Here is an 11,519-nt window from a genome sequence, read left to right on the forward strand (position 1 = left end):
GGGAACTGGGAAGGAATGCTCTGCTGCTGACCATCCCAAGGGGGGTGTGGGCGAGTCCAGTCTAGGCTAACCCAACAGACCCTGCACATACTATCTGTAAAACCTGGGAAACGTGACTGAATTGCACATTTTTCCATCATGCCTGAAGCAAAGCCAAAGTGAAAATAAGGGGCAGAGTGCAAAATCCCACACAACTCACATTATACAGGCTATCTCTGCCTAGTTTCCCCCCTCCAGTGCCTTGCTGATGACACAAACAAGATCTCCTGCTTTTCTGCACTGATTCTGCATCACCCAGTGCTGAGGAAACAAACTGCCAGGCTCAGCTGGCCCAACTCTCCTGCTGCACAGACCAGGAAACATTAAAAGTAAAAAAAACAACTCAGCCAGCCGCAGGAGGCAGTTCTTCATCTGGCTCCCACTCAATTTTCTTTGCACAGCTCAAGCTCTGGACCTGCCCTCGCCCATAGGCTTGGCTGCTTTGCAAACCTCCTGTCTTCAAGGCACAGAGAGCAGCCCCAGGCTACTAAGTTCTTGTAGCTCCAGGCATCTACTCACCAGAAGAGCCCAGCTGGGTGCTTGCCCCATCCTACAGAGCAGCAAATGGACCAGGATCACAGCACATGGGTGAGCAGTACCCGGGCTGCTTCTGCACATGTATCCATGTCCCAAATTGCAAATGCATTTGTCTCCTAAAGCCCATCTCCACCACAAGCAGGAGGATGACCATCTCTGCTCTCTCCCCATGCTGGCTGGCTGGCGGCTCTGACAGGCAAACATTGCCCTGTGCATGCGGGGCTCCTGCAATCCCTCAGTGCATGCATCCCTCCAACACCCAAGCAGGCAGAATGGCTTCATGAGACTTGGGCAAGATTTTGCAAGTGTTTCGACCCACAGACGCACCTTTTTCTGGTTTTGCCTCCACTTGCTCAATCTGGTTCTGGAAGTTCTGAGCCTTTTTATTGGGAAGAACAACCAGGAGGGTTCAATCTCCTTTTTAGAAATGGATAGCCACCTTTCTGCTTGATGAGTGCCCTTCCCCAGCTCCAACAGAAGCGCCTTGCCTGTGGCAACAGCCATCACTGCATTTGGCATGTCCCCTCGCTTGTCTCCCACTTCCAGACACTTGCCAGAGCAGGGACAGTGCCCACACTGGTGCCTGAGCAGAGCAATGCCCGTCTCTCGCAGGCTGTGGGCACCGTGTCGTGCACTGAGCTGAGGGAAACCACTTGATTTGGCAGGTGCTTTTTGGCTCTAAGATCCCCTTGTCTCAGGAGTATCCTTCTGGGCACAGCACGATTAGATCAGTGATCTAAAGACATTTGTATGGAGCCTGCATTATTCAAGGCTTGGTGAAGTCTTTTAGAAAGCAATAAAAGCAGATAAGGTGACCAGTTACCCACTTTCCCATGTCTGGAAGGTTGTGACTGCTCCTCACGTGGCTCCTCTGCGTGCAGGGCATGCCAGCAGCCTGGAGAGGCCTGACGTGCCTGGCCAGTGCTGCAGGGATTACTGGAAATCTGTGCGTACGTAGGGCTAAAATTGGGCTTGGGGATATGAAAGTGCTGAGACTGTGACCCTACACCATCAATTCAGAGCAAATCAGGCATGGGTGGAGGGAGGCCCATTGAGGAGACTGCTACAAAACTGCTCCTGGGTGCGTGCCCTGCCAGCCCAGCTGCAGTGCTGGGTCCAGAGGGTAAGGGCTGGGAGGAAGGACGAGGGCACAGGCAGCAGCCTGAGGGGCAAGGAGGGAGCAAATACCAACCCCACAGGGAGACCTGCCCAGGGGCTGTGGCAGGAAGCCGTTACCTGCAAAACAAAAGTGTCTGCTCTACAAGAAACACGAGGAAGAGTGGGAATTGGTGAGCAGCGGGACAGAGGGGGGGCTCCCCAGCATTGTTGCTGTGGCACAGCTGCACCTCTGCACAGATGAGCACTCCAGGCAAAAAAGAGCTTTTCCCTCAAAAACAAGCAAACAAATAATAATAATAATAATAATAAACTACCTTCTAGCTCTAGCTCCTGTGCCTGGGTGCTCAGCAGCCCTTTGCCAGGGTGCAGCACCTCCACTGTGGGTGTGAACTGCTGCAGGGACAACACCTGCTGCCAGGGAGGGCCACCAGCATGAGCCAGGAACATCCACAGGCCACCAAGAATAGCTGGTGCCGTGACCAGACAGCCAGGGATGATGAGGAAAGGAGAATGAAGGAGGCCCGGGGGTCGCTTCCAGTGCACGGGGACCACCTGCTTCACTGGGATGATTGCTCTAAATCCAGTGCTCCAGGAACACTGAGGCCACCTGTATGGGCCAGAGGAGTTTGCATTATTAAAGCAGGACTGGAAAGATGCTTGAGAGGTTTTTAGTTCAAGCTCTTGCTCTGGCACTGAGGGAAGGACAATTCCTATCCTCCCTTACCCTAGCCCATGGCAATTAGGGACCAGAGAGGAAGTTGATGCTTCCCTCCCAGACACACAAAGGGATCAGAGCAGCCACAATGTCTCGTAAGAAGAGCTGCTGGAACTGCTCCTTTCCTTTTAATGAGATCCTACTTGTGAAGAGCTCCCTCTCCCTGAATCCTGACCAGCTGCATGTGGCCCACCGGGGCTTCCCTGCTGGAAATTTGTCTGCAGAAAGGCAGCGTCTGCAGGATTCAGTGGAAAAGACAGTGCCACTTCTGGCAGGCAGGGTGAGGAGTGGGCCAAGTTCTTTTCTTAAAGGAAAAAAAATGCCATTCATCGTGTGAGAGTGCTAGAAAAATGAGCCTCTGTGTCCCTGCCGAGGGTGGCTGTGGCATGAAGGCTTCGGAGGTGATGGGCCATGGGGCAGCTTCTCCCATCGTGGGGTTTCACCAGGGTCCAGCCTCTCGCTCCCAGTCAGGTCCTATTTCACCCTAAACCACAGATTTGCCCCCAGCACACCACTGGGTGCTACCACAGCTGCCTGCTGGGGCTGGGTGACAGGCCACGGCTTCCCCGTGCCCCATCCTTAGAGGAGAGAAAGCCAAAGCTCCCCTGTGCTTCATCCAAACACCCTTTCCCCTCTGCCAGCCCCGCACCCCGACCCGGGACTGCTTCTCCTCAGCGCTCCCCCGACGGCCCCGGGCCCACCCCCGGCCGGGCCCGCCCCGTGCCCGCCCCGCCGCCGCTCCCTTCCCCTCAGAGCACAGCGGCGGCCGGGCCATGGCCCCTCAGCAGCCCCGGCCCGGGCCCTACGGGCTTTCCGCTGCCGGTGGCGGCTCCGAGGCCCTCATGCTGGGGGACGGCCCCGGCGGAGACCCCCGCTGGGAAGGGGGGGGGAAGCGGCGGAGGCGGCGGTGCTGCGGGCCGCTGTGGGGCAGCGTGGCCGTCATGGCCATCGTCGCCCTGCAGATCGCCTCCACCACCGGCCTCTTCGTCTACTTCACCATGGCCATCTCCAAGGTGAGCCCGCCGCCGGGACGGAGCTGCCGGGACCGGGAGGGGGGCTCGGGGTTCGTGGCGGAGCCGGGCTGGGGGCAGGAGCCCCCCCCCGGGAGGCAGGGAGGGGGCACCCCGAGCCTGGGAAGGGGGCTCAGCACCCTGCAGGGCTGCTAAAAACCTCTTTAGGAGCTGGTAGGAGATCGGTCCCAGCACGTAACCACCAGGTGTGACCCTGCCCCACTGCTGCCTGCTGGAGACCACCAGCCCCAAGAGCTTCAGGGCCCCCCATCACCATCACCCGGGTGCTGTCCTTGCTGCAACAACCCGATCCTGTTAGCAAAAAGGGAAAAATTGGGAGAAGTCCTGCCCGTGGATGCAGGAGGGACAGCCTGTCTGGTGCCCCGTCCAGCATCCTTCGGAGCAGACTCCCCTCCAGGCTTTGTTTCCGTGCCTGGATCCCATGTGGCACCCACTGGGAAGGATTTACATGAAAAGCAGCAATGAGAGGACGGAAATGTGGGGCAGACAGAGCCTCAGGGAATGTATGAAGGAAGATTGCCACTTGAATTTACCTTTTCGGATGGTTTTGGAGGCTATTCAGCAGGTCCCTGCACGGGATCAGTGCTAGGTGTAGGCAATCAGAGCTCAGCACATTTGGGGTCTCTGAACAACCCCAGCAGCCTGTCCTCACCCCGGTGCACACACATACACCAGGTCCTCCCCCTGCCACCCCCCTCCCCCAGTTTTACAGAATTTTCTCTCCTGCTTTTCACTTAATTTAAAGCCTTACCCTGTGCGTGCTTCCCAGGAGGGGAGCCAGACAAGGCGGGCAGAGCGGCTGCCCTCCAAAATGAGAAGTGCTGGTGGCACAGGCAGCCTCGAGGCAATTAGCATCGCAGTGGGGGCCAGGCAGCTGTTAGTGGGGCAGAGGGATAAAGCTGGTGCCCGTGGTCATGCTCGTGTTGTGGAGCTCCGTGTGAGCAGCCCCACTGCTTGGAGCTTGACTTCCTCAGCAGGCGCTGTGCATCCACCCACTCAGACAGGCACGTCTCTGCACGACTGCAGCCTGGCTGGCCAAATCCACACGAGGCGAAACTGCTCGGGCTACGCTCACGCTTTCGCAGTCATCCAACGAGCCACCACACCACTTCCTCTGTGTTCCTCACTGCAGCCCACCTCTGAAACATGGCACTCCTGGCAAATCCAGCCCGCCCAATAGGAAAAAAAAGGACTTTTTGTCTCATTTCACGTAGCTTTTCTGCTGGTACTAGAGTCTCCGCTGATCCCAGTCAAGGGGCAGGCAGCGGTCTGGTGGGAGCTGCAGGGCTTAGAGCAGGCAGGGACCCTCGGGAAGCACAGGGTGCTGGTGACACTGACATCGAGGCCAAGCCCTGTGTCCTGATCTGGGACAGAGCAACGTGATACAGGTGGGATGGGCAAGGTGCTTGTGTTCGTTCCTGGCTCCTGGCATGCTGATTTCAGCGCAGTTGTCCCAGCTGTGCCTTGGTTTTCCCACACCCTATACAGCAGAACAGCAACCAAGCAGCCGGCCGAGCTCACCCCACTGGGACACCGGGGTCAGAAGCGAGCCAGCTGGCGAGGCACAGCTCACCATGCAGCAGCTCACATCGTACGGAAGGAAGGCTTCCCATCCCAAACCACAAGCTAGCAGACTAGGAAAGTTTTTGAGACCTGCCTGGGCTGAGTGCTCAGCCTCCAGCCAGTACGGCTCAGCCCTGGAAGGGGGAAGGTGCCTGAGAACCCCTGACACTGCAGGAGCCAGGCAGCTGAACCCATACACATCCCCTCCAGGGGAATCTCCTCTGCGTCCACCAGCCAAATCACACTCACACACACTGCCTTCGCCTGCTCTGTGCAATTCGTGGACGTCTGGGTGTTTCTGTTCCAGCTCAAAGCCCAGTCACAAGGGAGCCTGGAGGAGCTGAGGTGCCTGCAGCTCATCAACCAGCAGCAGGAGGGCTCCAACCTGGAGGAGCTGATCAGCGACCAGGCTTGCCTCAAGCTGGCCAACACCATCAAAGCCTACGTGGCCGTGGTGAGCACGGGCCCATGGGGTTGGGGAGGGTGGGACACACCACAGGAGGGCTCCTGCTTGCCTCCCTGCTTCAGTTTCCCCATCCGTCTCACGAGGGGGTGGCAGAGGCTTGATTTCAGCGGGATCAGAGCAGTGCAGCTGCACGCCCGGCCCTCTGCAGCTCTCTGCATCGAGGAGCTGGTAGGGTCCAAAGGCACAGTGTGAAAAACGGAAAAGATGCGAGGAGCTGGGGAGCAGGGAATGTCCTTTGCACCTTTAAAACCTTTAAACCATGGGGCTCTTTTTCTTCTCTAATGGTTCAGGTGACGGAGAACATGGCCCACAGGAGCGTGAAGGGTGAGTTCGTCCTGGCTGAGCACCTGGGGCAGGGGACGGGGCTCTGCTCCCTGGTGCTGCCAAGGAAGGATCTGTTTGCTCGCACCCAAAGTGCAGCTGGGCAGAGGGAGCCACAGCCCACGCGTGCACTGCTCAGCTTGTGGCCAGGGCTGCCAGCAGGCTGGGCTGCTCCGGGGCAAACTCCACCAGGCACAGCCCCACGGCTGTGAGCTGGGGTGGAACGGGGGGCACAGACTGTCCCACCGGGCAGGGAAGGGGCTCACATCCCTCGGCACGGGTTGGAGGGGCAGCTGGGTCTGGTTGGAGCCTGGGGAGCCTGTCTACCAAAGGGGCAGCACAGAATGCGAGATAATAATTGACCAGATATTTCCATCCCCAAGTAAACACCTTCTTTGTAGGGTCAGCGAGGCATAGTCCTGCCCAGATCTTTCTGGTCGCTAAGGACATGCTCTGGTGGCATGGGTCTGGGGGTCCCCATGCACTCTGGCCTCTATAGCCCTTTGTCTCTTACCTCACAGAGGCGCAGAAGAGCTACTTCAATACCTCGGAGGGACAGGTTCCTCCCAAAACACCTGGCAAACCCTCAGCACATCTCACCCTCCGCCCGCAGAGCCTGGCCCTGGATGGTGAGTTGGGGGTGGCGAGCAGGGCACTGGAGAGTTTCCAGGGTGGGAACGGGGAGGAGAGCTCACCCGAAGGGCAGGGGGCTCAGCGTGGGAGGTTGCACTTGGTGGCAGATGGGGAGAGGTTTCTCCTCTCCAGAATGGCCGAGGTTGGAAGGGACCTCTGAAAAATCACCTGGTCCAACCCCCCTGCCAAACAGGATCACCTTGAGCAAATTGCATGGGTCTCCGGTCTGAGGCCACGCTCTCTACCCCCACTCTGAGCTGCACGACCCTGGGAGAGTGAAAGGGCTGCCCCATCCCTTCCTCCTGCCCCTGGAGGATGCTTCCCAGCGCAGTGCCCTCCCCTTGCTGACCCTTCCTTCTCCCCAGGGATCTCCAAGCGCTTCGGGAACCTCTCCCAGTCCTGCCGCCACGCCATCGCTCGCTGGGAGGACGGCACCATCCACTCCCACCTGCAGAACATCACCTACCGGGACGGCCGGCTGCGGGTCAACCAGGCGGGCAAGTACTACGTCTACTCCCAGATCTACTTTCGCTACCCCAGCGAGGGGGCCAGCACCCGCCTCTCCGGCCCCCAGCTCGTGCAGTGCATCAACTGGAAGACGTCCTACAGCCAGCCCATCCTCCTGCTCAAAGGGGTCGGCACCAAGTGCTGGGCTCCTGAGGCAGACTACGGCCTCCACGCTCTCTACCAGGGGGGACTGTTTGACCTCAAGGCCGGCGATGAGCTCTTTGTCTCGGTCTCCTCGCTGGCTATTGACTACAACGACGCAGCAGCCAGCTATTTCGGGGCCTTCCGGCTCGACCTGTGACTGCCTCCTCATCCTCACGCCTCCCCTGTGCCCCTGCCGTGTCGACTCTTCTGTGCGGCCCAGGGCAGCAGCTGTTATTTGAGCTGCTGCTGAATGGAGAGCCCCTCCTGGTCCCGTTGCCTTCACCTGTATGGGACAGCAGCCACATGGCCGGGGGGCCTGGCACAGCGTCGTACCCTGCGTGTCTGCTGGAGCTGGGTGAGACTGCAAGAGCCACACCACCAGTGTACCTTGTAACCACCCCCCCGACCCTCCACAGAGCAGAGGCACAGGGTCACAGCCACAAATGCGAGACCAGTTCTCCCTGTGGAAGGACAACCAACCCCCTGCAACTCTGCATCCACGTTTGGCACAGGCAGGCCCAGCAAACCAGGCTGCGAGGCTCCGGGACCCTGAGCTGGAGGCGTTTGGGGCAGAAGTCAGGATTAGCAGAGAGCAGTGGCACAGTGAGCACTGCTCCGGGGCTGCCCGCCGCCCTGACAGCCTGAAGGCACAGGGCAGCTCCAGCACCTGCTTCCAGAAAGCAGCAAAGGAGTTTCATTTCAGGCTAGTTAGCAACCTGGGCCAGTGCCAGCAATCAGTTTCTGAGGAGCCAAAGAGCAGGGCACAGAGCTGGACTAATTACCAGCACAAACAACCACACCCAGGCACGTGGCAGAGACGCGCACCTTGCCTCGGTGGATTAGACGTCCTCAGTGGCACTGCATCCACAGAGCCCAGGGCACAGCACGTCTCACTCAGCATCTTCTCTCCGCCCCCAAATAGATGTGAATGCATCACGCCGAGAGTGCCACACCACCAGGAGCCCGGGGAAGCCCGTCAGAAGAGCAGAAAGCTGGGAGAGCTTCAGCCCCTGGCCCGGTCCTCAGCAGCTGGCACAAGCCCCAGCACCTGCAGACCCCCCCCAGGTGCTTCTTCGTGGCCCACCCAAACCCCTGACAGTGCTGAGGAGATGCTGAACCCCCAGCTCAGCTGTTCCTTGGGAGCAGCCTGGCCTGTGGCAGCTCTCCATGAGCATTGTGTGAGAGCAGTGTGCTGCACGGAGGGGTGCCCAGCCCCCTGATGCTAAGCTGTGCTGCAGATGAGCTGGTCCAGCCTGCGGGACACGGTGCAGCTCAGATGGACAGCGCCAAGCCAAGGTGCTTCTGACCTTCGGGTTTTGTTCCTCCCAGCCCTGTTGGGCCAGCACAGCTGCTCTCCTGCTCACACCCTGAGCCTTCACGGTTGTTACCCTCCACAATTTCAGCTCAGGCCATGCTTGAGCCCTGGCAGCAGCAGCATGGAGCCGAGCACGGACAAGACCAAACCCCCGTTGTTAAACCCCCAGGATGTGATGGACACAAAAGACGTGTTGAAGCAGAGCATGATAGAGCTGGCTTGGGCACTGGGGTGGACGCAGCCCACTTTTGTAATTACTTGTGTACTCTGTATCATATTAAGGCTGTTGGCGTGCAAGTTGTTCTGCACGGACAGGCCAGCGGCACAGACTCCCACAAAGGATGCAAGTACCCCTGCTGCCAGCACAGCTCTGGGGTGGGGGTCTCGGTGCCTGTTTAAATAAATCCTGTACTCCAGCACTGGTCTTGCACCTCTGCATCAGGTTCACCCTGCATAACCAGCCCTATGCCCCTGAACAGCCACGGTGCTGCCCAAACTTGACAGGTTGATGACAGAGTCAGTCGGGTATCAAGGCAGAGCTGTGAGTGCCAAGGCTGCCCTGGGGAGCAGGCGTGCGTGGTTTCCAGCAGCTCCATCCCCGAGAGCTGCAGGCAGACCCCAGTGAACGCTGCAGGCGGTCGCTGGTCCTGTCCCATCTTGCATCCCTAATCTCTCCAACGGCTCCGCAGCCCAGGCCAAGGTTGTGCCAGGGCAGCTGCTGCCACTCCCCTGGGAATGCCTGAGGCTTTCCCAGAGAGATGCACCCCTGCTTCTGCCCCCCACGGGGAGGTGCACTCTAGCTGAGCCCACCTGGGGCGCTCAGCCTTCACCCCATTCCTCCACACCATCCCCCCCATCTGCAGCTCTCCCCCACGGTGCCAGGAAAGGAAATGCTTGGGCATGCCATGCAGGAAACCAACTGCTCCCATCAGCTCTCGCCCACTAGTAGCAGGAGGCCAGTGTCTCATGGGCTACCTCCCAGTTTTCTGGGGTAGTGGGAGTCCTTGTGCTGCTCCTCTCTCTGCTTTGGGGCTGCCAAGCCCAGCCCAAGGCTGCTGGGACCTGGGACAGCTCAGCCAAGCCCCAGGGCGCTGAGATGGGCTTGTTCCCCTCCACACTGAAGCTAGGCAGGAGTTGCTCTTTGTTCCTACTGCCCATCCCACAGCTTTCCAGCCTGAGCCTTCTCTGTCTCCATCCTTGGCTGCCCCCACACCACCCTGCTCCATGCCCAGCACCCCCTGCATTCCCCTCGCTGGCATTTCTGTGCCATCCCTGCTGTGCAGCAGAGCCTCGCTTCAGCCCCTCTCCGGAGGGTTTCCCATGGCCTCACAGATGGAAAAGGCTCGGCCACAAAGCGTGCTCGTCTCTGACCGTCATGTTTTGCTCTTGCCCAACACAAACAAAGCAGCGGAGCCTGCAGCACAGCTGTGTCACACACAATCCTGTTTTAGCAAAGATCCCCAACCGCGCCAGCCCTCGCTGCACGCTTACAGACCAGCTGGCTTCTGGTGCTATTGCAAAACCCTTCCCTCAAGAAGTACCACTTAAACGGTACTTTATTCTTTACTTTATATCTTCCCTCTTGCTTTCTGGGCTGCCTTGGTGACCAGCGCCAGGAATCGGACCCCCAGGGCTCTTCCAAGAGCACCGAGCTCAGCTGGGCTCCTGTGGCCTCAGCCCCCGAGCTGCCTTTGGCAACAGCTGGGGGAGCTCGGAGCTCAACCAGACGACTCAGAGCTGCAGGAAATGGAGCAGGAGGTGCAAAGGTTTTCATTGAAACACAGTTTAGCTTTCCCCCAGCGTGGAGGAGCAGCCAGGAGCCCACGGCATCCCAGGTAAACCACCCTGGTGTATGACCCGGGAGAGTCAGGCCCCATGCCCAGCTCCACTTTCCTGCGAGGGAGATGACTTGTGGGCAGTTTTTTTTTTTTTATAGAAGACGAACTACAAAAGCATCAGGCCAAGTGGCATCCTCCTTAGTCTGCTGAGAGCCAGGCACCACTGGGTAATGAGAAGTGACAGACTAGGGGACAAAAATAGCTGGCACAGCGAGGGGTAGCTTGGCTCTGGCCTGGGACTGTCCTGTCAAGGCACTGCAACGCCTCTGGCAGCTCTGCAGCTTTTCCAGTCCCCCTGGTCTGTGTGTGCTTCACAGGGCCCAGCCGTGGGGTGAGAGGCTTGCAAGCAGCCCCCAGCACCAGCTGACACCCCAGGTACAGACCTCTTCCTTTGCTGGCTCTCAGACAGCTCAGGGAGCGGGTGTGCGCTCCAGCTGCTCCTGGTTTCTCTGGAAAAGCAGCAGCAGCACTTTACAGGTGCTCCAGCCTCCACTCCGGGCATTGCAGTCACGTAAAACTGCAGCAACCATCACCAGAAACCCCTCTCTGCCTCACGAAGGGGGGTGTTCCGTGTCAGCCCTGGGATTTCACCAGCTGCAGACACAAGATGACCCCATTATCAGCAAGGACACCGAGCCCCGCCGCCAGGACAAACAGAGGGAGGGCAGGCACTGCTCGTGCTGCAGGGAACAACCCGGGGAAGAAATCTGGGGCCCTGCTGCCTGCACCAGCGCTGTGGAGAAGGGCAATGGTTTGAAGTTTCCCAAATTAAAACCATTTTTTAAAACCAATTTTTTAAGTTTGATTTTAATTGAAAGGCCTGGTGGCTGGGCAAGGTCAACCCGACGGCCACACGCGCAGCCATCCTCAGAAACTGAATGTCTTCATCTCAAAGGCTGCCTGGGGGAAGAACTTGGCTTGTGCCTTTCTCCAGGTTGTGATCTCATTTGCACAACCCTATACAAAGATCTTTTTTTTTAGGAATACCTGCAGAACACCCTGAAGACACGAAGAGGACAGGGAATCTTTAACCAAGAGATTTAGAGGTCATAACCACAACCTGCTTAAGCGCTCGTTAGCTTATTTTTCTACAATTGCCAGAGATGGAACAAGCACTTTGAGGTAGCCAACAAATGAGAGCACAGAGCCAGCACTACTTATTTTCTTCATCAGAAGACTTGGGTACTCATTAAGCATCTGTGCCTCGACCACCTCACCCATACAAGATACCCAGTGTGTCAGTCTCTCTAAAAGTCTGAGACCCACAGGCAGAAGCACCACATAGCACTGC

The 11,519-nt window shown here is 58.3% G+C and overlaps 1 protein-coding gene across 1 annotated transcript; it reads left to right on the top strand.

Moving 5' to 3' along the window:
- The first annotated feature begins 3,127 nt into the window (after positions 1-3,127).
- Positions 3,128-8,809, top strand: LOC137863875 (tumor necrosis factor ligand superfamily member 10-like). The gene is made up of 5 exons (XM_068697432.1): positions 3,128-3,423; positions 5,312-5,458; positions 5,761-5,794; positions 6,313-6,420; positions 6,790-8,809. The coding sequence occupies exons 1-5, from the start codon at positions 3,184-3,186 to the stop codon at positions 7,230-7,232; spliced, it is 972 nt and encodes a 323-aa protein (XP_068553533.1). The 5' UTR covers positions 3,128-3,183; the 3' UTR covers positions 7,233-8,809.
- The last annotated feature ends 2,710 nt before the right edge of the window (positions 8,810-11,519 follow it).

Source organism: Anas acuta, chromosome 13 (assembly GCF_963932015.1).
Source record: "Anas acuta chromosome 13, bAnaAcu1.1, whole genome shotgun sequence".
In the NCBI taxonomy this organism is placed as follows: Eukaryota; Metazoa; Chordata; class Aves; order Anseriformes; family Anatidae; genus Anas; species Anas acuta.